The following is a 26,234-nucleotide window of genomic DNA, read 5'->3' as shown; positions in this document are numbered from 1 at the left end:
TGTGATTGCCTTTTTCTGAAGTACTTAGGAAACAGAATATTGTCATAATTGACATAATTAAGTGTAAGTCACCTCAAAAAACATTTCATGTTTCTTCATAGATAGACAATCCCGCATGTTTATCCAGTGGTGAGGAGTACATTTACTTGAGTATTTCTATTTGATGCTACTTTGTACTTCTGCTTTTGAGTGTAAGTTTTGTTTCAACATTTTTAAAACACACAATTTTCTGCATCAATTTTTGTTGTCAATGTCTTTATTTTTTAAAATCAAAATAAAAGCCCACTGCTACTTTCATGTTTTTAAGGCAGGAACAAATGCACATGTTCTAAATATTGACAAGGACTTGTCCCGTGTCCTCACCCCCCCAAAATATACAACTATGTCTACAACCATGCAGCAGAAAGTACATTTACTCAAGTATTGTACCTCAGCCCAGTTCCGACATACTTGTACCGTGAGTAAAATACATTTGATGTCACTTTACACTTCTACTCTGCAAAATGTCAGAGGGAAACACTGCTTTAACATTTCAGATTGCTTCATATTTACTTTTCTTTTCATAAGATATTAATTTAAAAACCATTTCTACATCACTGATAAAGTAGCATGGTTTTATTTAAATAACCAGAGAGGTAAAATTGTTAAATATTAAACAGAAAAGCAAAGATCAAACAAAACTCCAGTGTTTTTACTTTTTTCTTATGACATTTAATCATCTCACAACCCTCCATATTTATCTTGAGACCCTTAAGAGAGGTGCAGAACACCGAAAGAAATTTGGGGAACCACAAGAACTAAACCGCAGTAAATGTATTACTTGGATTACTTAGGTACTTGGAAGTAGCTCTACCTCAACAAGCTGTATTAACATCTAATAATGTCGTATACAACAATATATCAGTCAAGCGGAACGTTTTTCTGCAGAACCAGTATTATTTTGCTGATAATAAACCTGTATTTGTAATACAGTAGTTTTAAATTGTTGTAATACTTTTACTTAACAACTGCTCCAACATCTTAAAAAAAAAACAATCGTTTAATGAAGAAAAAAACATATTTGTTGTGAAAGAGATGTGATTGTCATTTTTTATTGTGATGAATATCTCTACCTCCCTATTACAACATGATTAAAATGACTAACTGACACCAAACGGGCTTGACTAACTGTCTTATGCTTTAAGTCCCAAGTTGATTCTGAAAACTGCCTTAAGTTTTTGTGCAACAAACACATGAAATTATCTACAACACAGTCTCAAGATCAACACTGTCACTACCTCAGTGCAATTCAAAGCACTTTTGTCCTTTCATGATTTGTTAAACTCTGTCTATTTTCTGTATCTCGACATTATTGCAAATGAGGGAAACCTAAATTATTTCTGAGGCTTAAATAAAGGTTTAAATAAATGAAAAACTCCTTTTTTTCAGCTAAAACACAGATTAGTTGCCTGATGAGCTGAGAGGAGACAGCAGCTTTACGTTACAGATTGCCTTCATTGAGCAGCTCACACACACTCTGCAGTACAGCTTAAACAAACAGCATGAAAATGAAAAGCCGACGATTCTTTGAGTCACACGCCCACTGTGGATGAAAACAAAGCCGTGCTGCTGTGCACCGCCGACTACCTGAAGTTTAAAGCGTCCATTGTTGTCGCCTGATTGCTCGCTGTGTGTTTTTCAGGAAGCCTTATCAGGCGGAGGAAGACTGAATGAGCACCTCGGACTGTAGCTCAGCTGGATCACAGGCCGCAGGACAGAATTAAATGATTTCCATTATTACACCGAGAGTTATTGCTCCCCCTCTGGAAGGCTCCAGCTCCAAGCCAAGATTACTATTTCTGGCAATGTTTGCCTCAGGAAGGAACTTTCGCAGATTTAATGGGACCTGGGCCATTGTACACAGCCTTCTGTATGGCACCCTGCCATCATTTTCCAGAGAGAAGAGGAAAAAAAGAGAACTGAGGGATGTGTATATAAGTCAAAACAAGACTGTCCCCGTTTATCTGATCCTGTATACACCCAATAAACACTAAACTCTCTCTGAGGTGGAGATGAACTCAAATGATTTTTAATTTGCACATTGGAGGTCAAATGTCAGAGTCCGACAGCGGCTGCATGATGTCATATTTCCTGTTCTGCTTTGTGTTTTTAGTATGAAACACGACTGACTTCATGTTCTTTATGTTCCTTTTGTTCCTTTATCTCATCTCTGTTCACGTTAACTTTCTTGGGCAGTGCTGGAAAAAGTATTCAGATCTTCTACTTAAGTAAAGTACAACAAGTAAAAGTCCTGCATTCAGTAAAAAAATACCAGCAAAATGTTCAAGTGTCAAAAACACAAGTACTCATTAAACAGATGGCCCCTTTGAGTCTTATATTATTGCATATTTAAGTATTTGATCAATAATACTGTCACATTAATATCTAAGAAGCATTTTGCTGTTGTGGTCGGTTGACATGGATCTAATTCTTACCAATCTATAGGTCTATACTCGTACTTTAGGCTTCAGAAATGCATCATATTTTAAATTTAAGTTGAAAAAAGTTATTGTGTGGAAGATAAAAGAGATGATACATGATAAAACTCCCTCTGAGAGGAAATTCACTTTAAAGCAGCACAGAGACAGTCAAAGAAAACAGCTAAATAACTACTTCACTTGAATAAAAACAAAATAAAATAAGAGAGATTAACATATAGAGAGGTATAATATATACATTACCATGCCTTGGAATATATGTGAATTGTGCGTATTGTGAATATTTGTATAAAATAATGTGTATTGAAATAATTTAAGTTTAAAGTACCACTGCACATTTCAAAAATCTCATAAAAAACGAATATTTTTTTCCAAATCACCAGTTTGTAATTGCATTTGAACAGAATGCTGATTACTCCCACAGATATTAGATAAAACATTAATGAGCAGGTGAAAACAGCAAATGTTCAAGCAGCTCCCCCCAGTGACAAAATGTTCTCTTATCTTGTTTTCAGTTCATTTTTATTTGTATGATATTTTAATATTACTTTTATTATTATTATAGTTCTGTACTTCCTTCTGAAATGCAGAGGAGTATAAGTATAAAGTGACATAAATAACACTCAAGTGAAGTACCTCACAGTTCTACTTGTACTTACATTTCACTACTGCTTTCGTCTCTTGGTGCACTCCATGTTGAGCGACTGCAGCAGCTGCCCGAAAGAGGAATAAATAATTAGCAAACAGCAAACACTGACCTTCAAAATGCACAAATCTGATTACAGGAAGATGAAAAAACTAAAATTTTCAAGTTTTAATAGGTGTTGATTTTTTTTAGCTGTCTGGTATTGACTGGACACTTGTTTGCACAGACTGTAAAACTAGTGTTTGACTGATGTGGACTGACAGACACTCAGGCAACCATCTATAAACATCTCTCAAGGGCTACTTATAATACTCAGTGGTGGAGCGTAACTAAGTACGCTTACTCAAATACTATAGCTACTTCAGTGCAATTTTGAGGCACTTGAGTATTTTCATTCTTTACTTTATACTTTTAACCCACTGAGATTCAGAGGCAAATATTACTTTTTAATGGCACTAAATTTAACTGGTAACTGAGGTTAATTATTTTACGAATTGAGATTAATAATACAAAATATAATTAACAAACTAACAAAATTGTTTTCAAGCCCGAATTATAGTGATAAAACATTGGTTCAACTAAAGCTAACCCTTCTGTTTTCTTTCCTTTAAGGGTCATTCTGACTGATAATCATCTGTAATACTATGATACCGCAATATTTTCTGAGGTTATTGTACCATGAAAATCTCATACCATTGCAACTATAATATAAAGGCATTAAAACAAGCTTTACCTTTATTAGCTGCTTCATTGATCTGATGCCATCAATGCATCAATGATTATAATCCAGTATACATTACTCTTAATTTGTAATTCTGCAAAATGTTACTTTTTGTACTTTAAGTATATTTGTATACTTTTGTACTTTTACTAAATTTAAATTTTGAATACATGACTTTTACTTTTAACAAAGTGATTGCATGCTATAGTATTGCGGCACTGCTAATAACTTATAAATAACCAATATGACAGAACTTTTCTTTAACTCTATTCTAAAATAAGGGTCAGTATTGCAGGTCGACATATTTGAATGACCCATTAGGTGATGGGAGTGAATGGCTGAACTGTGTTTCCATTTGTGGCCGCTGTTATTTTTCGCCTCTCTGCTGTGCTGCGCAGTCAGATTTTAAACATTAAGTGGTCATTAGCTGGACGGTGGAGTGGCAGAGTAATCACACTCACCCCGGCCTGCCCTCTGCTGTAAACACCCTGAAGGAGCTGCTTTAATGGAAGCTTTTAAATATGACGGTGACTCAGTGCCTTTGAGCAAAGCCACGTGTTTACATTAGGACAGATTAAAGTCGCCTCGTGTGCGGCAGGTTCAGCGAGCATCTACAGCTCCAGTGCGCAAATGTACACACGGTTAAATCACTGTACTGTAAGCAGCGCCGCGAGCTGAATGCTGCAGGAGGAGAGACTAATGGAAACACAAAAGGTCATAATAACAAACCATTAGGCCTGATGCTGCTGCTGCTGTAGCGGGGTGGAGAGCTGCCATAATAAGCCACTGCAAAAAAAAAAAAAAAACACATTATAACATAAAGTCATTTTCGTCAGATATGCTGAAATACCCTTTTTTGTGAGTATGCATGATTCCGATATTTTTCGTATTAACTGAGAAATTTGCAGTTATTTGACAAGGGAAAATTGTTGCAAAGGATATAAACATGAATAAATACTAAATTATTTCATATTTTACATTACATTCCTGGATAAAAACTGTTTTTGAGCAGAAGAAAATGTGGCAAAAAGGAAAAAAAGACAGCGTTTGTGCACATGCAGCAGTTAAATGACTTGGTGCAGAAACGCTTCAGGGCCCAGCAGCCTGTCTGATGCAGAGCAGAGCATCTCACCCTGCAGCTTTAGTGGTTCACATCTCGGCCAAATCAGTCCGCAGCGGTGGAAAAATACGATTCATCAGCAGCAGAGAAACTCCAAACAGCAGCGAGTCTGCGGGTTTTAATCTCCTGAAAAACATGACAGAGGTTATATAACAATCTGAAGAATAGATTCAAGACAATAACATTATTTTGCATTGAATAAAAAAGTCTATTTTTGCACAAGGATTGTTAAATAGATCAAGATGCAAAAAAAGTGGACCTCCTTTAAAGTATCTATCTATCTATCTATGGTTATTTTTGCTCTGTTTTTTTCTTTAACAGCGGGTCAATTTGTCTCTGGGGGAGGACGGATCGCATCGGGACAAATTTGTCCAGAAAACAGCTACTGGAAATGTTTTTCCACGCGGTCCCAGGAGCGTCTTCTGTACTGCTTTATGCTGGCTTTTTAAAAATTGTTATTTTAATCTAATTTTTTTTGTGTCGCGGGCTGTAAATCATGGTCCATCTGTGTGGCTTCATTTCCTTAAAACGAAATATGGTTTATAAATACTGGCCCTTTTCCCCCCTAGTAACATGCTAAGATGTAAAAAAGGAAATTGTTACAAAAAGATAAAAAATACCTTGAAGTCTATATAATATTTCTTTATTATTTTAATTATGTGGTAAGCGACCCAATTGTGCTATTTTAATTTAAGAGACTTTGTCCTATGACACTACATTGCAATGCTCCTATAATATATATAATAGGATAGATCCTCAATTATACCACCTAAACTAAAACTTCCTTGCATCATTAAATGTATCTGTCTAGAGTTGCAGACATTCAGCTTTCACAGAGTTGTGTATCACTAACAATCCAATGTATTACAGGCATTTTAAAGCTCTCTCTCTTTAAATATAGCCTATATTTATGATGGAGTCACTCTGCTTCATGTAATATAATATTACTGCAGACGATGAAATGTGATTTCTTTTGTCCTCAGTACATTGACAAGGCAGCAGCCCATAACCAGAGCCAGCCACACACGGTGAAGAGCTGCGCTTCAGTCTGCAGCGAAATGCTGCCATCTAGCGGTCATATGGTGTTTTACTGGGACATGCAATATATGTGCAGCGCAACCGAGGACCCCCCCCCCCCCAGTGCTTCCCATAAATATTCACCTCTCTGTGTTTTCATTAACTTTGTATCAACACAATATTTGTGTTGATTGAAGTTTATTGATTTGTGTTAATATAAGACAGTTCTGAAGGTTACTGCCAGAGCAAACGACCTGTGTGCAACCAATGCCCATTATTAAATTAAGTAAATCCCATGTGTTATTTTTTTCCCAGTGAATGTTGTTACAACCACCAATAATTTAATTATGTGACTTCTGAAGGTAAATGGTAACACCAGGTTTTATTTAAGGGCTTCATTGGAAAGGGGTTGAATACATACGCACACACCACTTATTATTTAATGAAACATTTTTTTGTTTTTTCATTTTATTTCACCAATTTTGTGTATTTTGTTTAGGTCCATTACAAAAATTAAAAAAAAAAACCCAAAATAAATTAGAGGCTGCAATGCAATAAAATAGGGATGGAATACTTTTGCAAGGCATTGTAGAATTACTTGTATCTGATTCTAATTTCTCTGCAATGACATTTAACTCTTAATCAGTGTGTTCATGCGTATTCAGTCAATTAACACATTTTCCTTCATCCTGTTTCTGGAGCTGGATGGGGTCGTGTGTGTGGATCTCAGGGGACTCCTGCATTTAACCTTTGACCTCCATTAAAGCGCACGGCCGGTCTTTAGGGAGGAAGTTGGGTTGACTCAGGAAGTGAAGGCAGGTGTCAGCTGCTGGTGTTGGGGCTGCTGACACTGGACCCTTTACTGGCTGCTCATTGGGCTGAACTGGTATTTTCTGCATCTTGGAATCTAAATTGTTATCACAATTTTGTCTGAATTTTAGTCTCTTCAGAGCCAATGAGGCCTTAAGTAAAAATACAGTGTTATTTTGAGTCCATTAAAACAACTTCACACACCTGTGTTGCATCCTTTTTAAATGACTTGCTAAAGAAAAGAAGTCATCAGAGTAAAGAAATAGAACCAAAGCACTTTTGAAATGATCTGTTCATTGAAAATTCCTGAGTTTTCAGAAAAAAAAGTATTACTACCATTTGTGGTTCAATGCCTGGTGAAACCAAGTAGCAACCTCTGAGTCTGAAAAATGAAGCCAACGCAGCAGTGCCAAAACTGCAGTCCCTCTAATGACCACTGGAGGCTGGCTCTGTGAGCGAGTCAATCCCCATAGACACTCATGTTAAATATCCTACTTTACAGCAGAAATGTATATGTTCACAGCCTGGTACAAAAAACAATTTTGGTCTCGATAGCTAATTTAAACATTCATGACAACTGTAAGAGGGGCACATTTTTATATAACTCACCGGTGCCACCAAGTGTCTGCCAAAAGTTTGTTCAGCTTCTCAGTCAGATCCCTCCCTTGCTCCTCCACCACACCAACCTCTGGTCCAAATGTGGTCACTTATGGCTACAAAACACACAAACAAGAAGGTGATGGCCACATTTGCCAAACTCAAGGCTTAAAAACTGGAGTCCACAAACCAATGAGTGACTTCACTGTAGCTACATCCATTACTTTAACAGTCGATGCTTCATTGTTGAGTACAAGTGGATGTTTTATGCAAAATTTGAAGATATTCCCTCATGGCACTCTTGAGTTATCGCGTTCACGAGAATGGGGCATAAAAATGGACATGAAAGAGGAGCACATCTTCACATTTGAAAAGTTGGATACAGGACATGTGACGGATCAAAAATGACTGCAGATTAGCTTTCCGTCGATCCACTAATCCATTGATCCACAAACACAAAACTGTATGTGTCTAATCATGCAGCACAAATGTGTTTTAAGACTTCATAGGTTGTTTCAGGTGTGTATTTAAAAAAAAACAACTCTTTTTTGTCATTACATCAAGTAAAAATGCCATCAAAGTTACACCATTCAACAAGTGTGATTTTATGACAGTTCCCTTTTTTCTTAGTGTACATTACAGCCAACACCTTTGAACAGAGGAGAAACAGGATTCACAATAAAAAATGCAAATCACTCTGTATCTGGCCGCTCACTTCTTGATACTTATCCATCTGAGAAAATTAGGTCTTAGAAAGCAAATATACAAACATATTCTTTTAGAAATGCTTTTCTGCACAGATTCGATTCTGTATTCAACTGAAGTGAAGATTGAGGAAACGGCTGCGGTCTGATTACAGTGGAAATGAACTATGTAACACCCGTCTGTGTTGGCATTCATTGAAAACAATTTGGCACAATCATACAGCACAGTCAGCAACATTTAAAACAATGTGACAATGATCCAGCAAAGACAAAAAAAAGAATAAAACTTTAAAAGGACACTGACATTAATTTTCATCTTATGTGACGGCAATTTTCATAAATCTGTGCTCTAAATCAGACAGTTCAAGTATTTTTTTAAAATAAAAAATATCTAAGAGGGTCAGGAGCAAATCTTGACACTGGGTATAAACTGTTTTTTGTTTTGTTTTAAGATAAAATGTCAATTTTTAACTTGAATAAATTCCTTAAAAAAAAGAAAAAAAAAATCTAATATAAAAGTACCTTCAGACTGCTCTCTCTACCGTCTGTTTCTTTGAACAAATAGTTAAACAGTTTGGGAACTTTTTTTTCCTGTGCTGAGTTAGATTAGAAAATGGATACTACTTGTGTTGGCATGCTGCGCTTTCCCAAAATGTTGAACTATTCCTTTAAAAGAGCTTGCTCAGTCCCACATATTATAACATAGTGAGGTCAGTTAAAATCTGAGTGAAACATTTTAAAAGAGACTATTACCGACAGCCTACATGGACGTGTCTTCGACAGACAGTCCAGTACACCGTGACATTCAAGTTTTAGCTGTAATCTCCGGCCTGCACCCTGCCGTCACTCAGCAGTCTCTCTCTCTCTGCAGGGCTGTCCTCCTCCTCTGTCCTCACCATCCCAGCGCAGCACGGTATGCTGGCCAGCAGGGGGCGGTGCAGTCCGTTGTAGAGAGCTGTACCCACCAGCAGGACCACGAAGCCTAGCACCTGCAGGACGTGGAAATGCTCCCACCCCAGCCCCAGGCTCACCACCCAGATGACCAGCGTACGCAGGCTGTCCAGCACCATGCGGGTGGTGGCGCTGATCTCTTTGGTGACGCTGATCCCAGCAAAGTTGAAGAAGGCGATACTGACGGTGTTGCCCAGCAGTGCCAACAGGATGAGAGGCTGGTGCCCGATCTGACAGAAGGCGTCCAGCGCATCCTCTAAGACCTCACGAGGGTTGCCGCTGAAGTTGCCCACGTGGATGAAATACATCGGGATGAGAAGCAGCGAGAGGACGACGAACCCGAAGAAACCTGCAAACAGAACAAAATGTCATGACCTTAGGAGCGGTTTATGGTCTGTGGTAACACTTCATTTGGATAGGCTGCCTGCAGGTGAGAAAGTATCTGTAACATTTCAACAGCTTATAAATTGAGATTCAACAATTCAACTGTTTTGCTTTATTCTGTAGATGTTTGACAGATTATAGAGTATATGTGACAATTCAGTTAGTATTCCCAGAATAATTTTGTTCACCTTAAACTATTCACTCAACCTCTTCTGCACAGGTTGAGTATATAGTGAAAAACTACTGCCTGATGTTACTAGAAAGAAGAGAGCAGTGTGAGTGTAGTCCATAAAACTAAAACAATGAGATGTAGGTTTATCGCTGTGAGTAATCCTTTTCACATTAAACACAGTCATTTGATCCACTGTCAATGTAAAATACTGACTGGTGCAACTCTTTGAACGCTGTGGAGAAAGTTCTCAGTGCTACTCTTATTTTCTTATTTTCTTCTCATACTGTGCATCTAGCCTCACTGTTTTATTGTTGTTGACCTTTGCATTTCTCATTATTTACTTAATTTAAAGGGACAAACCACCTTATTTAAGAATTCCAATATGTTAGTTCCATGGTTTAGGGAAGTTTAATCAATGTTTGTGAACATGAACTACTATCTCTCAAAGCCAGAAACCAGAGACGTAAGCCTGCTTTATGTTACGGCACTCAATACTTTTGATAAGCGTCCCTTGACAGAAGTGACACATTTGACAGAAAAAAAGTGTTGCGTGACACTTTTTGTCGACACATCTTGCGTCGGGAAAGTTTTGTCATGTTGTGAACTATGTCATGTTTTGTCCCCCAGTGTGATTTGGTAGTGTAACCACCATCGCCACCGAGATAGTAGTTTTCAATTCACACAGACTCTGACCTGCACTTAGCCTCTCTGTCCACAGAAGCAGCTGTCTGTCAGCAGCAGCTCCTGGGGAGCTGAGAGGACAGCTGCAGGTCAAACTGCCTTTGCCAGGGTGACTGTCAGCCGTCATTTACTGATTTACTTTTTCATACCCAATTATACAGCACTCAGTTCTGACAAGGTAATTCAATTGGACAAGAGGCACTCCACAGGTGCTGATGAAGATCACAACAGAACTGGGACTTTTAACTATGCGCATAGTTTACAGGTGTTCTGAACTATTAATTAGCCTACATTAACAGTCACCGTAACAAACTTTGCAAGCAGAGGAACATATTACTAAAAATAAGATTTAAGTTAAACTGACTGATTGTCAGTGATGGACAAATGGCAGGAAAGAAGCCTGAAGACGTCACTGCAGACCTCCAGGTGTGCTCATATGACATCAGCTGATGTTGCAACTGAACTGTCTGAACTGAATCCAGACATGCCACCAAACTTACTGTCAACAGACTCTTATGTCACTGGTTGCACAATAAATGGAAACATACAGATAGGGCAGGGGTCGGCAACGTTTACTATCAAAAGAGCCATTTCTGGACCAAAACAAAAAAAAAAAAATCTGTCTGGAGCCACAGATAACACAACACATAGTCAAACTAGCCTATCAATATTATTAATGGGTCTATATGAGCATTCATTAACATGTTTTACCACTATTTATTATTTTTTATTACATTAACTTTGCAGTGTTGGTGGTAAAAATTAAAAGATCTATCCATGCACTATTATTATTATTATTATTATTATTATTATTATTATTATTATTATTATTACTATTATTATTATTATTATCTATATGCATTATTAACTTCTCCATTTTCCTCTGAGACTTCTCCCATCTTGGATTTGGAATCCATAGCTAGACAAGCTTTTTTGATTCAGGAGCATCCACCGCTTTTGAAATTTGGCAAAATTAAGCAGAAAAGGCACCAAGGCCACAGAAATATGAAGCATATTTTACTTAATGAAATGCTAATACATTTTCATATTCTGTGTACAGGCTACATATTTTTGCAATTGAAAAACTGAATGAAAATCTTTAAAAAAATAATCACCATTCATTTCCATATAATTTTTAGTCAGAGACACAGGAGCCACCTGAGAGGGGCTAAAGAGCTGCATGTGGCTCTAGAGCCACGGGTTGGCTAACTCTGAGATGGGGGACACAAAGTAGTAAGCTAGTGTGCAGGAATGTTTGTGTTGCTTGGCAACAGTCCAGTTGCGGAACTATATGTGTTCATTAAATAAACAAATAAACCACAATCTGATGTTGCGTGTTACTGGTAACTAATAAATAACATTTACAGAACTACTGTATAAAACTAATATCATACTCAAGGTTGTGCTGTTGTGATGGAAATCAGCACTGCTGTGATGATCAAATACAGCCGGGGACACTGAATAACAGCCACGCTGATGTTAAGTACAACAGCACTCCCTCTTATGTAGTATTTCTTAAATTAGCTTTATTATATTGTAGTGTTCTCAGTTCTGAAACAGAAAATGTCAGCAAACTTCAAGTTTTTTTTTTTTTTTATCTTGTGTGTGTTGCTTTTTTATCTTTCTGTGTTGTCTCTCTGAACTCTGACGTTTTGCTGGTCAGTGAATGTGGCGCAGGCAGAACTCTTCATGAGTTTTTTGTCCCTCTGCAGTGGTTTGAGTTGCGTGGGAATAATTGATTTGTCAGAGCTGATCAGATTAGATCGATGGATGACAGGTGCAGCTGCTGCAGAGGAGAGTGAATGCAAACATTCAGAACCAGCACATTTAATGATTTAGCTTCAGTTCTGCTGCACCTGATTTTCATTTGTGCCCACATTACACTCTGCAGTACAATGTATAACTGAATGGTATATATATTCCAACAGAGCTCCTAATGTAATGTCCAGTTTCGAAAATATAAATTCAATAAATGGCAGCAGATATTTTTATTGTGGCGGGCTGCCACAAATAAATTAATTTGTGGGAAATCCTGCAATTTATTGTCTATGAAGCAGTTCTAGACTCGATGACATTATGTGTTTGAGTTTTAGCACTCTAGTTTTTGGATTTGGGAGAGAGTTGTTCATGTTTTACTAATATTTTTGTTCTGTCTTAGACCATAGGAATGATGCATGAGTTTAGAAAATAGGCTCATCCTAGTTGTTTTCTTCTCTCTCCTTTTGTAGGTTGACAAGGTTCAACAGCAACACAGCAGTTTGAGATCAAACCGCATGTTGCATGTAACTGCAGATGAACGACAGCCGTACCTTCAGTACCGACAGCCCGTAGAGGATGGACATCATGTTTGTAGACAAACTTCTCCTCCAGGACCATCTGCACTGAAACAATGACCTGAGCCATGATGATCAGAAGGTCTCCTGCAGGACAGAAGAGTGATGTTTCATTTACTGCCTTTCATTTAATCAAGTAAAAGCTACACTTTGTGTGGTGTTCTGGATAACAGCAAGAAAAGTTATCAGAGTTGATAACTGCAGAAAATAAAGCACATATCTCAAATCCACCTTACCTGTGATGATGTCACTGAGTTTGTGCTCATCGTCTTTGTTCCCGTTGAAAAAGTCGGCGAGGCCCACTATCACCAGGCCCAGGATGGTGGTGAGGATGCCGAGCCACTGACTGGGCACCAGGCGTCGCCCCAGAAACGCCACAGAAAGCAGACCTGTGAAGATGATGACGGCTCCACGCAACATCTGGAAGCTGGAGGCGCTGGTCATGTTGAGAGCTGCAGGAACCAGGAACCAGGAAAACATGAGTTGATTTTGTAAATGTTTCCAAATAAACAATTCATACTGCTCAAAAAAGCTGAAAGCTGTGTGCGGTTACATAACACACACAAGTGACTCTGAGAAAAACAACATTATCTCTGACTCAGTTATCTGTTTTCCTGACGAGAGGATAATCTATTCTGTCTGGCCAACAAGATTTAGGTCATTACATTTGACCTTTGAAGGGTGGAATAGGTCAGGAATAAAAATTGACATATGAGTTCTTTAAACAAGCTTATGGGCAAAAACAGTTCCCTATATATTTCGCAGATAAAGGCTACTAAAGGTCACTTACCAACATACATGAGGGAGGTGGCCGTCATGTCACACATGGCCGGTGGGAAGAAGAGGAGAGGGTTGAAGCTCTGGCCTGGATTCACCTGGGGTTCAGGTCTACGTCTGTCATGCCAAAGTAAGATATAGAAGGCTGCGAGACAGCTGAACTCGCCCAGAAACATCCCCACTGCCTGGACCGAGCAAAAAAAGAAAAAGATTTTTATTGTCTTTTTGATTTTGGAAACAGCAGATGAGAGAACAATTACTGATATGATATTACTTTCCATAGAAAATTTTAAAAATGTATTTTTTACTTGAGTTGCATCATCTAATTTAAAGCTTGCCCATAAACAGAACAAAAATTTAAATGCAAAACTTTTGTTTTTGCTCCCATTTTTTATGAATTTTAAGTTGAAGATCTAAAGTTTCTGTGCACTCATTAGACATTTCTCTCAAAGTTTGGTTGCAGATTTGTTAAAAAAATCAGTGTTAGTGAGCATTTCTCCTTTTCCAACATAATCCATCCACCTGACAGGTTTGGAATAGCAAGTTGCTGATTAAACAGCATCATTACACACAGGTCGGCTCAGGATTGTCCCGATTTAAAGGCCAATCTGAAATGTGCAGTTTGATCACACAACACAGTGACACAAAAATTGGAAGTTTTGAGAGAGCATACAATTGGCATGCTGACTGCAGCAATGTCCTACTACATTTAGACGTCTCCAATGCCGTTTCTGTGAATTTGGCAGTACATCCAACCGGGCTCGCAACCAAAGACCACATGTAACCTCCACATTCATTGTCTTCACCTGCAAGATCGTCTGACACCAGCCAGATGCAACAGCTGGTTAGCACAACCAAAACATTTCTGCACAAACTGTCTGAGGGAAGCTCCTCTGCATGCTCATCATCCTCACCACGGTCCTGACCTGCCAGCAGTTTGTCATCGTAACTGACTTGTGCAGTTGTGAGGCGGGTTGGATGTACTGCCAAATTTGGGGAGATGACAGTGGCGATGGCTTAGGGGAGTGAAATGAACATTCAGCTCACAGACAACAGCTCTGGTAGACGTTCATGCAGTCAGCATGCCACTGTCACACTCCCTCAAAACTTTCAATATATGTCGCATTTTGTTGCGTAAAAAAGTCTTAAATCTTTCACGTAAACCTGTGAAAAATGGAAGAAAAAAATGAAAGTGTTGCATTTAAATGCTTGTTCAGCATTTAAAACGGTATACTATGCAGGATTGTCCTAAAAACAACGTATAGACTCATACAAAAATAATTGTTCTTAACATCACTTATGACCCACTAGTGTACGGTGCTTAAAGTCTTATATTTAAGACTTAATGACTTTTTTTAATACCACTTGGAATTACATTTATGACCCCAATTGTGCTACCAGGGTTACATTTTACTCAGTACAAAGGAAAATTGAGGATCAATTCCACAACCCTTTTTAGTCCAACGTGGTGCTGAGTGAAAATACAGTGCTATACAATACTGTCACCTGCAGTGTATTACTGTACCTGCACAAATGGGTGATTAAATGCATGTTTGGAGTCACCATGGCAACCCCTCGCTGAGAACGTATCAGCCCACCTGTCAGACAAGAAGTTATTATAAATTAATTATGGATATTTTATACAATCAAACATACACAGCACAACAAATTTACAACTCCAAAAAGAGAAAGGGGTTCGCCACACAGCTAAATCTGCAAAGATCAGTTGATTAATGCAATTCTTTCTATAATCTGTTCATTGTTTGTCTTTTTTTTTTAAATATGTCAAACTTTTGCTGCTTCTGACTTCTCATATGTAATGATTTGCTGCTTTTCTCTGTAATATATCATAGTAAACTGAATATGTTTGGGTTTTGTAGATTGTTAGTGTTGGGGGAAATTATAACTGGTACTTTCAGATATTTTCTGACATTTTATAAAGAAAATAAATAACCGATTAAGGGACATAAACTCAACTCTGCACACTATTCTTTAACTTTGACATGTTAAAAAAACGAGGGTGTAGAGCCTAGTTTTGTGTAACAGCAAACATTTTCTTCTTTTATATTATCCCTTGTATGCAAGATTTATGCATTGAATACACATTTGCAAACTGAATTGTGTGTTTTTTTTTTTATTAATTGCCAAACTTTAGCTGGTTTTAGCTTCTTAAATGTGACGATTTGCTGCCTGTCTCTGGTGTATATCACAATAAACCGAAAATGTTTGTTTTTTAGAGATTATAACAGGCACTGTACACTTTTACTGACATTATCTAAACAAAACAAGTATCCAATTAATGGACAAACTCAACTCTACATCCAAATTATTATTTTTTTCACTTATTTAGATGTGAAAAAAACCATGGCTGCATTTTTGTTGTGCAGCAAACATCTTACTTTGGATCTTTTTTACATCATGCCAGCATTTAACAAGCAACCAAGTGGAAAAAGAAGACGCCATAAAATACTGCACAGTCAGACAAAGCAGTGTGATGACATTGCATGTCACTTGTGAAGTCAGTGAGTTCTTCGGTCTGACTTTTATAGTCAGACACTTTGAGGAAGCATGACGAGCATGTGAGCGCCTGCTTTAAAATGCAGGGGAATGTGGTCCATAAAAGGTGATGACACAGCACTTCCTTCAAACGCAATAACTTCTGAGCTCATCAATTAAAGAGGGAAACCTGAGCTGAATCCAAATCTGTTGTGACTATTCCTTGTTTAATTGTGTCCACTGTTTTGGCTTAAATATCTTAATATGGTGCATGTTTGCATGAAATAGGAGACACACCAAAACTATCAGAACAAGATGCTTTAAGTGATCTCAGCTACAGGGAGGCAACTGTGACTAGACTGGTGTCAGGTGACTGTAGTGAAACTTAACCTATTAGTTGCTGATATTCTTCTCCAAATAACATGACTCAGCTTGCTTTGTCTGACACATTAGCACTCAGACCATGCCTCAGTCAGCTTAACTGAGTTCTGTTCAGCAGACAAAATCCAGAGAGAAGCATGCATCAGGCAGCAGACCGCTGACATCACAGATTATTAGGGAAGTAAAAAAGCTGAAGTTCTTGTTTCACTGAAAGAGCAAACTGCTTACTTCAGCGATGAGAGGTCTTAAATATAAGAAAAAAAAATAAAGAAAAAAAAAATATATACTCTATGTGCTTTGTACAGTTGGTTGATCTAAACAAATTATTTAAAGACACTAACGGGAACTATTTTCTGTTTTTTTGGTAATGTTTTAAAAGACCTAAGGAATAATCATTTAATTTAAAAAATAATCCTATGCAATTTAATTGAAAAATACCCATTAAGTGATTTATGCAGTTGTTACGGCCCTTTGGTTTAGGAAATATTTTTAATTAACAATAAAATGACAACAACAATAAAATGAATAATTTGAATTCCCAAACATAAACTTACAACATTTAGTGCCATTTGGGAACGGACAATTTAGGTAGGCTAAGTAATTAATATCGTCTCCTACAACAAAAGCACTCGCAGAATTTGGTGAAAAAAATAAAATAAAAAATTCATTGGGGTAATAACAGCACCAAAAAGGTGTCTATGCAAAAAAGACAGCTAACAGGACAGGATTGTTGGCGGGAAGGGTGTGATGTTTTGACAGCCGATTATATTTGCGACCTAATGCGAGCGGTTTAAAAAGCAGCTAGCAGCTGTTAGCAGCTAATTCAAAAAACAGCAACTGAAAATCTCTGCAAACGGGGAAAATAATAAGGCCCTTCCTCTCCGAGCTGAAGACGAGATCAGCCACCATATAACAGAGATGATAAATAATTGTTATTGACATATTATGTCATTGTTATTGTTTAGAAAGCGGTACTGACACCTACGCTGTATGTTACACTAAAGGGCCGACGCTGGTGAGTTACACGGCACACACGTCACACCTCTTTTGCTTCTGCGATGCTGGCATGATGTCTAAAATCACACAGGGGGGTGGTTTGATGCTGCCATCATAGGGTTCAATATAAAAATCCAAAGGAGGCATACAGAAGGGACTTCCTAGGGGCCCCAAAGTGTAATCTCTGTGTAAAAGGGGCTTTGGAGATAGTTTTGCTGCTAAAAGGTCTCTCATTACATGCTTATTTGTACATTATATGTGCTTAAAACTAAAATTTAGGATACACAAGTTTGTTCACTGTCAGGTGAACATGTTACAATAAGAGAGGCCAAAATCAAATTCTGGCCCTACATAGCTGTTAGTTACAGTCCTTAAATACATGAGGACTTTTTTCAGAACTGAAATGATCAGTAGCTTACTGACAAAAAAAATAAGTGACAACAGTTTGGACGATAAGTTATTATTTTATCATTTATGAAGAGAAAATATGAACATTTTCTATTTATTGTTTCTGTATGCAAGGCTTTGCTGCTTTTTATGTTTTTTTAAAAATGTGAATATCTTTGGATTTCGGACAATCAATTGGACAAACCATGTCATTTTAAAGATATGAGACATTTTTAAAGACCACGTGATAATCGGTTATGGTTAGTTGTAGCTCCAAAGTACACAATGACTCCTCATTTTTGTGCAAAATACTGTATTTACCTGTTACCTACAAAGACAGCTGAACTATTGACTATGACTTAACCTCTGACAAACAGCCCATTGAATGCCTGAGCCTGGCAGCAATCTTATCATGCTTGTCAATAACACTGAAATGTTTCCTCATACACACATTAGCTTCTTGTTGTTTCGCCATCAGACTAACAGCGTGATAACGATGTTTATACTAGCCGTTTGTAAAGCTAAAAAGCTAACGATGCGTTAGCTTGTTGTTTACCAGCTAATCGTTTCCCTTTAATGGATACTGTAGTCACAATCACGAGATAACATGCTAACACAAAAACGTAATAAACGAGCTAACTCGATTAAGTAGCTGAAGAATCAGCTAATAACGACCATGCACACCACTGATCCAACTCTGTTTCCCCCTACAGAGAGGTCAACTGTAAACACAAGATAAATAAAACATAAACAAAGGCTGATAAAATACAGTGTTACTCACTTTGCCGATAATGTGTTGATGGAGCCAGTTGTGAGCATAAGTCCCGCGAGGAACAGCTGGTATTTGGTCCACGCCATGCTGGACGACTGAACGGGACAAACACACCGGGCACTGACGACCACCGAGGTGTTTTTTTCTGTGTGTAAATGGACTCAGGTTATTCACCCACTTCTCCGCGGGATCTCCTCTGACTGTAAACGCCACATGACAGCTGAGAGTCAGCTGACCGCCGCGCACACTGCACGCTGCCTTCACGGCCTGTCGGAAATGACGGAACTCATCGAGCCGACGGAGCCATGAGTCACAATTTATAATAGATTCAAGAAAGAAGATCAAAGTTATATTTTATCAATTTATGCAAGAATTCTGTTTAAACTCAACAAATTCAGGCCTCTTTCCTGTTATTTAAAAGCGGTTCCTACAGCTTAAAATAATAATAAACTTTATTACAGACTCAATGGTCCAGATAAGAGCAAGACAATACATACAAAAGATATAACAGACACATAGAAGTACCATACACAACATATTCACAATGCAATAAGATCACAAAAAAACAAAAAAACAATATGTACAGATCACTTAAAAAACAATTAAAAAAGTCAAGGTGTTCGCAGCCAGCAAAACAATCTCATCTTGACTCGTCTTCATTTCAACAGCAAGAAAGTTCAACAACTCATCCTCAACAATGACTTTGCCGTCCACAGTTTTGTATATATCTGGTTTTAAACGAGGCCACTCCTGCTGAATCCGCCATCTTATTAATTATTTATTATTAAAGAACAATGGGATTTCTTTTTAAAACTTTTTTAATGACACTTGTAGACCAGTTTTATATCAGCCAAAATTGAAGGAAGATAGATCATAAACTGATATTAATTACTTAAAATACAGGAGAATTTAGCCTAACATCTGTTGTAACGTACTACATGACTTTTTGGTAACGTTAGTGCAAGAGGCATTCTGTAAATTATCAGGGGTCGATATTTGGCATTTTTTATTTCTGTTTTGGTGTTTTATTTTAATGATCGCTGATAAAATTAATCAATTAAAAAGTGCAAAGAAAGTGGCAGCATGGGAGGAACTTTTTCTTTGTAAAACCTCAGGGAGCTATTTCTATTTATTTATTTAGTTTTTGTTTAAATGTTCACTTGACTTTATAAAAAAAGTTGCTGGGAACTTGCTGTATATGATGTCTAAGATTTCAGTTTTGATTAAACATTTGCTAAAGGAATTTAAACAAAGTTTTGTGTTGGAGTTTGTTATATTCCAAATTCTAAATATTTTGGTATAAAGATTTTCATTTTTATTGTAAATGCTTATCGGTTCCAAATAAAGATCATGGGTCTTATTAACTTCTAATAATCTGTATTGCCCTTGAGAAACCAATATTGGTCGATTTTATTATTTTTTCAGTTAGCAATAATTTTGAGCTTTTACAATGAAACATCAGAAAAACAATTCCTAAAAATCCTACTTACCATGTCTTAGCAGTTTTAAGACTTTTGAAAGACTGATTTAAAATATTATAATACCATTTAAGGCCTTATTTTTAAATAAATAGATTCAATGTCTTTTTATGGATCCGCAGAAACCCTGTACAATACAAGGCAGCTTTTAATGGCAACTCAAAAAGTCTCTTTTGAATATAGCTTGTAAGTAGTGGCTGTCTGTTTTATTATCTTATAATTTCTCTAATGTTTCTGTTGAATGAGTGTTGTATAGTTGTATGACTTTTAATTGATCTATTTGCTGTTTGTTTCTGCTTCTGATTTGCAATTCTGTGCATGCAACTGCAATGCATTGCAAATTGCAATCTTGCAATTGTAGTTCATATTTTCTGATTTTGTCTGTAAAGCACTTTTTAAACTTACTTTTGAAAAGTGCTTTATAAGTAATATTGATTATTATGATTAAATAAAAAAGAGTGAAACTATTGGGAAAAAATAATGATGTTATAAAACTAATATTGTTACAACTGTATTGTCAACATCACTGGCTCAACAAAGACAATATAAGGCTACTATGAACTTGTGTGTGTATTGTGTGCACGATTTTTAGCTAAAGTACAAAGTTTGACTCATGCAGTCAGCAACAGTTAAGAAAACATTTAAGCACAAGGTCCATCCAGTGGATGTTCTCGTGCTTTTAATCACATCACATGATCACCAGAAGTACTTGACTTTTGCTCAGTTGTTGGATTTTTTAGATGTTAACTTGAATTTCAACTAATTCCATTAATTTCCGAAAGTGCTCATAAAAATGGAAACTTAAACATACAACTTCATGACAAACACCATCCGTGATTATGATCAAAAGTTCCACAGGGGTTACTGAATTGATTTAAAAAAAAACTCAACCAGGTATTGTTAGTGTACAATCTGTGATATATGATAAGTTGTATGGAGTAAACTGATTTATTATACAAAAAAAAATAAAAAATCATGTATTGTGACGCATGACATATTGGATCAGGACCAGATTCTTAAAGCGACCTTAGCACATTTAATCCACTGTATATAGGCTATAACCATATTTAAGTCCAAAACAGTGGCTCTAAAATCCAACTAAAAAACTGATGTGAGAAACTGCTGCAGTAGTGCACTACATGATGCACCAACCAATGCATTTAAACACAAGCTAAGTCTGCAGATAAATTAAAAGCAGTATGATATGCACCACCAATAAACAGCAGGGGGCATCACAGACCGCGCAGACCATGTTGGATTTGAAAGTGGGACCACAATAAATTTTCCCCTCAGTGGCCTCACATTGCTTAAAATTAGAACACGCACTCTAGTTTCCATGAGGATGCCGTCCCTCAGCGCTTAAGATGCCAATGTTAGGCTTTTAAAAACCTAAAAATGAAGGGTCAATATAATCCAAATTAGGGATGTGCAAGTTAAATCATGGAAGAACCCCCAAATATGACATTAGAATGAACTGAAATACTCTGACACCTGCACTGCAATTAGGCTTAATCCTCTGTGGAACTGCACACAGCAAACTGGAGGAAATTAATATATCACACTGATTTTTCTTTGCTGAAGAGAGAGGCTTATTAGGAGCTATTCTCTTTCTGCCTTGTTGCAGGATGCTGCACTGCGTCCCAGACAGCAGATGAGATCAAGGAATCGTCTGTTCTGTGACTCTTTGTGAGACGTGTCATCTCTCCTCTCACTGCAGACACCAGTAAGACCACTTAACATTTACCCATCATACCTCTGTTCAACTGCTGGTATGAATGCAAAAAAAACAACAAAACAGGGCTGTCTGACTGCAGCAGATTTTCTGCACATGTATCTGACAGAATTTGTTAATGAGGATATCTGGGAATCAAACTGGTTACTGCTGTTACTGGTTTACTGCAGAAGGACAGTGACAACACAGACAAAACCCAAAACATCCATACTGCAAGGAATGCAAAAGTATTTAAAGTATGTAAAAGTATTTATGTCAGGGGATCAGTAAAGTCTGCAGGCTTAATATATCTGTAATATATCTAAATAATATCTATTATTTACTTAGAGTATAATAATAGATATCTGTTCCAACTTTGATGGCAATCCATCGTACCAAAACATTTAAGTAAAATTCACAAATGTCAACCTGCCTGCAGCGTTGGGTTAAAAGTCAGGAGATCACCAAAAACATTAAGATACATCCTTCAGGGACCATGATTGTCTTTCAAAATATTACAGCAATGAAGCCAAAGGTTGGGATAATTTAGTCTGGACCAAAGATTTGGACCAACCAACCAGCAGAGCATTTGCCATTTCTTAACAAAATATATGAAGGGTTTCTCCTCTTGGGAGCATGAAAAAGGACAGAAAATTCAAATCAGATTGAGTTATTGTTGCTGCAAAGTTGACATTTTGACTGCTGCCCTCTTGTCACACAACAATGAGATCACAGAGCCTATTTGCCAAACAAGTCATTGTGTCCTTCTTATCATTAGTTAATACTCTGTGGTTGCTAGTATGAGTCCAGTTTTTTCATCCTGTGCAAGATTGATGTGAAACAACGGAAAACATCGGCCACTGCCGTCGGTGAATGTTGTCTTACTCACTGATAGACTGATGACGGTAGTTAACAAGGCGCTTATTGTCGGACACCAATGTTCAGCCGATAAATCCTTGCATCCCTAGTTAATACAGCCTTTAAAACCAGGAAAAGACAAAACTCAGATGTTACGATACCCAAAATCCAAGCTGATGTCTAGTTTAACATCACAGTATCGATATGTCAGTATATTTCCCTGCTCCTAGTGTCAACAGAGTTTTTAATGCATGTGAGTGATTCACAGAGAATAGTAAAAAGAAAGGCCGAATGTTTGGTAAATCATTTAGTAGTGATGAAAATGTATTCATTAGGCCATTTATGATACATTTTTCTAAAAGCATGACTCTACCCTGCATGTGTTAGGTGCTACAAAAAGTATCAGCATCAATGCTTTTGTGGTATCATCCACCCCTAAAGGTGCCATAGCAGACAAAACTAGGGTAAGAAGCAGCTCCATGCTACAAAATCAAGTCGTTATATAAATGTACTGAAGGAAATGTGCTAAACATATCATCTGAAGTGAGCCTGTAATTCTTTAAATGTGCCCTTGAAGAGTGACAACATCTGTGGCAGCCATGAAAAAAATATGAGTGCCCAGCAGCGTTATCATTTCACGCTGAATGGCCTGGAAACATCTGATTGACAGACAACCTCCAGTAGTGTGAGGTTGGACCTGCGGGAGGGGAAAAGGTGACGGGGAAGCACTTTATGAACACGCAGCTCAGCCGAGGCCACCGAAATGTCACACGACGGGGTCAGCTGACCAGACTGAGGCGGGTCACAGCGTGTTGGAAAGCTTCATGTGAAAACTGTCCACCTTTCTGACTGCAGAATTATTCATGATCAGCGCTCAGCGATGCTCACCTGTGCATACTTTACATAGACATCACAGGTGACCCTGTGACTCCGTGCTGTTATGTAACATGTACATCTGCTCCGTGCAGAACAAAGGCAGGACTGCTCAGATCAAAGATCAGCTGCAGACAAACGTACTCGGCAATTTTACTCAGCGGGAGGCTTAAATCTCTGTCGTAAGCTACTTACCTTTGATTATGTCTGACTGGTTTGACGTTTACAAGATTTGGATCTTTGTTCCCTGTTGTAAAATGTTGTGTTATATGAGTAACAACGCTATATACTCTACAATATTGTATATAATTTTTATTATTGTGAGGCAAACTAGTTTTTACTTCTTAAAACTGAATCTAATCTGATTTTTAAATGAAGGTGTAAGGTAGCTTTAATACTATTAGGTACTTTTTGTTTTTTCTTAAAAAAACATCTTAATTCATTCACATAATTCATGAATCATACCTTATTAGAAAAGTAAGATCAGCTCAAAATACAAGACAGAAGAAACTAAAATCTTTGACAATTGAAATCCATAATATAAATCATTCCATTGATCTATTCATTGAGTAATCTCCGTCTTAATCGGAGGTCCTTCAAGGTACTAGGTACGAATCAGGGTACTGTTATCTTTAAAAATATACTTTAATCCATTTTTAATTAAGGCTAAAGTTGTAGGGTGTTACATTTTTAGGGATTTTTTTAACCATTAAAATGTGCCCATTTTAACTGAAACCATGCAGATGAATTATTAAAAAGCCTCAATAAGTCAAGTTTACTGTATAATATGTAATATGCAGGTGAAGGTCATATGATCAGTTAAACAGCCGGTATATTTAAATATTATCTATAATGTAAGGTGGTGACAAAAAAAGCCCAAATGGCTGTCAAGTAAGCTGGCATGCTGAGATAGTTTGACCCACCTGGGCACAATTGGACTTATTTGTTCTTTGTTTCCTGCTTGTTGGTCGACACTGGAATTTTGGAAATTTGCAAGATGAAACTGATAAAATATGGACGTCTTTTTGTGATCAAAGCATTTTCAATGTTTAGTTTTTTGGAGCATATTGATAAAACCACACACACATTTATCACACACTCCCATGTGGCATACCTCAGGTGGGGGTTGAACCCGTGTTTAAAGTTCCTCCGGCATCGTTAAACACAAAGAACCAGAGATGGAAACGAGGTCAGACTGAAGCTCCAGAAACTTCTTCTCCATCAACCTGCAGAAACAAAGTTTGCAAACTGATTTTTTTTTCAAATTGACACTGACAAAGTCTAATAGTTGTCTGTTTTAGACTCGGATGATCTGACTGAGTCCTTATCGCTAAGTTGCCAGCAAAGGAGCTTTTTAGTCTGAATATTTTGAGTATAAATCCCTTGTTTATTGTTTGTGTTTTCTTTCTGTTAACCATCTTTGTTTTCCTTCTGTTAACCAAAAGGTGTCTCTTATTGTGAAAAACCTGTCTGGAATGCACCTAATGAATAACTGTTTCAGAGCTGATCAGAGCCTGAATTCATGAAACATCTCGGAGCAGAAAATCAGTCAAAAATGGGACAAAAGCTGTCAGAGTAACACACGTTTGGTTCTTCTTTTGGGATGAATGGCAAAAACATTTTATAAACTTTCCTGTAGCAATTACAGGAAACAAAATGAAAGTCGCTGAGAGGCTGAGGCTGGGCCTGGTCTATTGTCTGACACGCCAACAACAGATTCACTGAGATCCAAAAATACATTCACAAAACATATTAATGGAAAGATATCAACTTATTTTATGGTGCACAACGTTCGAGTCAAAACTATCAAAGCAAGCAAAGGAAAAGTGCGGTCAACAAAATATACGGCGACCGACCCACATCACTTTCTAAAGATACAGAAGCATTTTGCCTTATATCAATTGTGACAAACTATGTGACTATTTGGTGATGTCTGTAAATTATTATTAGAATTATTTTTCAAAGTTATCAGTTATTTTGAGGTTTTACAATGCAACGCCAGGAAAAACAAATTCCAAAAAATCCTACTTACCATGTCTTAGCTTTTTTAAGATTTTTGAAAGACTGATTTGCCCCACTAACGCCAAACATAGGCATCTTTAGGTCTGAAAAATTCTCACTTTGAGTGATTATTGTCACTAAAGCATGGCTACTCAACTTGCCCATACAAGTTTCTAGGATTTAGAATCATTTCTAGGATTTTAGGATGTTTCCGGGATTTTAGGACATTGCTCTGATTTAAGGACACTGGGGACAATCTCTATTTTAATGCTGTTTTATGCACCAACATCTCTCACTGCTCTCACATTCAACGCAGACTAGAAACAGACCTGTTTGGGTTAAAAGCAGAACACCTTCTATGTATTTATCCATAAACAACTTTGAGTCATCATATTTCCACATCACCAGCCACAGGGAGAAATATCAGAAGGTGAAGCTTCACCTTCATCAGCCTGCAGAGAAACAACAGTTTACTGCAGAGGCCCTAAAGTGCAAAACACAACTACAAATCACAAAACACAACTGTAAAAAAACAAAAAAACAACTGCAAATCAGAAAACACAACTGCAAATCAGAAAACACAACAGTAATTAAGTTAATGTTGTGTTATGTTTTATGATTTGTTGTTGCGTTTTGCACTTTAGGGCCACTATAGTTTACAATGAAACTTCTTCACGCTGTGAAACGTTTTCTGTGTGAGACTTTCAAACAGCTTTGTGTCATAACACTGTGAGCAATATGCATTAGTAAAGTGTGGTAAATTTCTGTCCATCTTACCAGCGCCCAAATCTTTCCGCTCCTCTCTCAGCTCAGGCTGCAGGTTTCTCCAGGTGCTGCTGTTTGGACCGCTGATTGAACTTCCGCATTTTCGTATTCCCCCTCAACACAAAG

The 26,234-nt window shown here is 37.4% G+C and overlaps 1 protein-coding gene and 1 long non-coding RNA gene across 2 annotated transcripts; both read right to left on the bottom strand.

Moving 5' to 3' along the window:
* Positions 1 to 26,234, bottom strand: LOC148186873 (uncharacterized). Its single transcript, XR_015779176.1, has 7 exons — positions 26,121 to 26,234; positions 24,457 to 24,568; positions 7,401 to 7,504; positions 4,977 to 5,090; positions 4,574 to 4,630; positions 3,137 to 3,190; positions 1 to 1,919 (listed from the first exon to the last, which is right to left on the bottom strand). It is a non-coding gene; the product is annotated as an uncharacterized LOC148186873 (long non-coding RNA).
* Positions 7,897 to 18,664, bottom strand: slc35f6 (solute carrier family 35 member F6). Its single transcript, XM_042503417.2, has 6 exons — positions 18,432 to 18,664; positions 14,916 to 14,988; positions 13,404 to 13,575; positions 12,850 to 13,065; positions 12,590 to 12,700; positions 7,897 to 9,392 (listed from the first exon to the last, which is right to left on the bottom strand). The coding sequence occupies exons 1-6, from the start codon at positions 18,506 to 18,508 to the stop codon at positions 8,905 to 8,907; spliced, it is 1,137 nt and encodes a 378-aa protein (XP_042359351.1). The 5' UTR covers positions 18,509 to 18,664; the 3' UTR covers positions 7,897 to 8,904.

The sequence above is a fragment of the Plectropomus leopardus genome, chromosome 16, assembly GCF_026936395.1.
Source record: "Plectropomus leopardus strain MGB_pleo_1.0 chromosome 16, ASM2693639v1, whole genome shotgun sequence".
Lineage (NCBI taxonomy): Eukaryota > Metazoa > Chordata > Actinopteri > Perciformes > Serranidae > Plectropomus > Plectropomus leopardus.
Note: the sequence above shows the minus strand (reverse complement) of the source record. Positions and strands in the feature narration are given on the sequence as shown.

Bases quoted from the DNA above. Each gene is read 5' to 3' on its own strand.
- slc35f6 (XM_042503417.2), bottom strand. From the start codon at position 18,508: ATGGCGTGGACCAAATACCAGCTGTTCCTCGCGGGACTTATGCTCACA. The intron at 14,989-18,431 runs GTGAGTAACACT...CTTGTCTGACAG, and splicing joins ATCAACACATTATCGGCAAA to GTGGGCTGATACGTTCTCAG. The intron at 13,066-13,403 runs GTAAGTGACCTT...TGGTTCCTGCAG, and splicing joins CACCTCCCTCATGTATGTTG to CTCTCAACATGACCAGCGCC.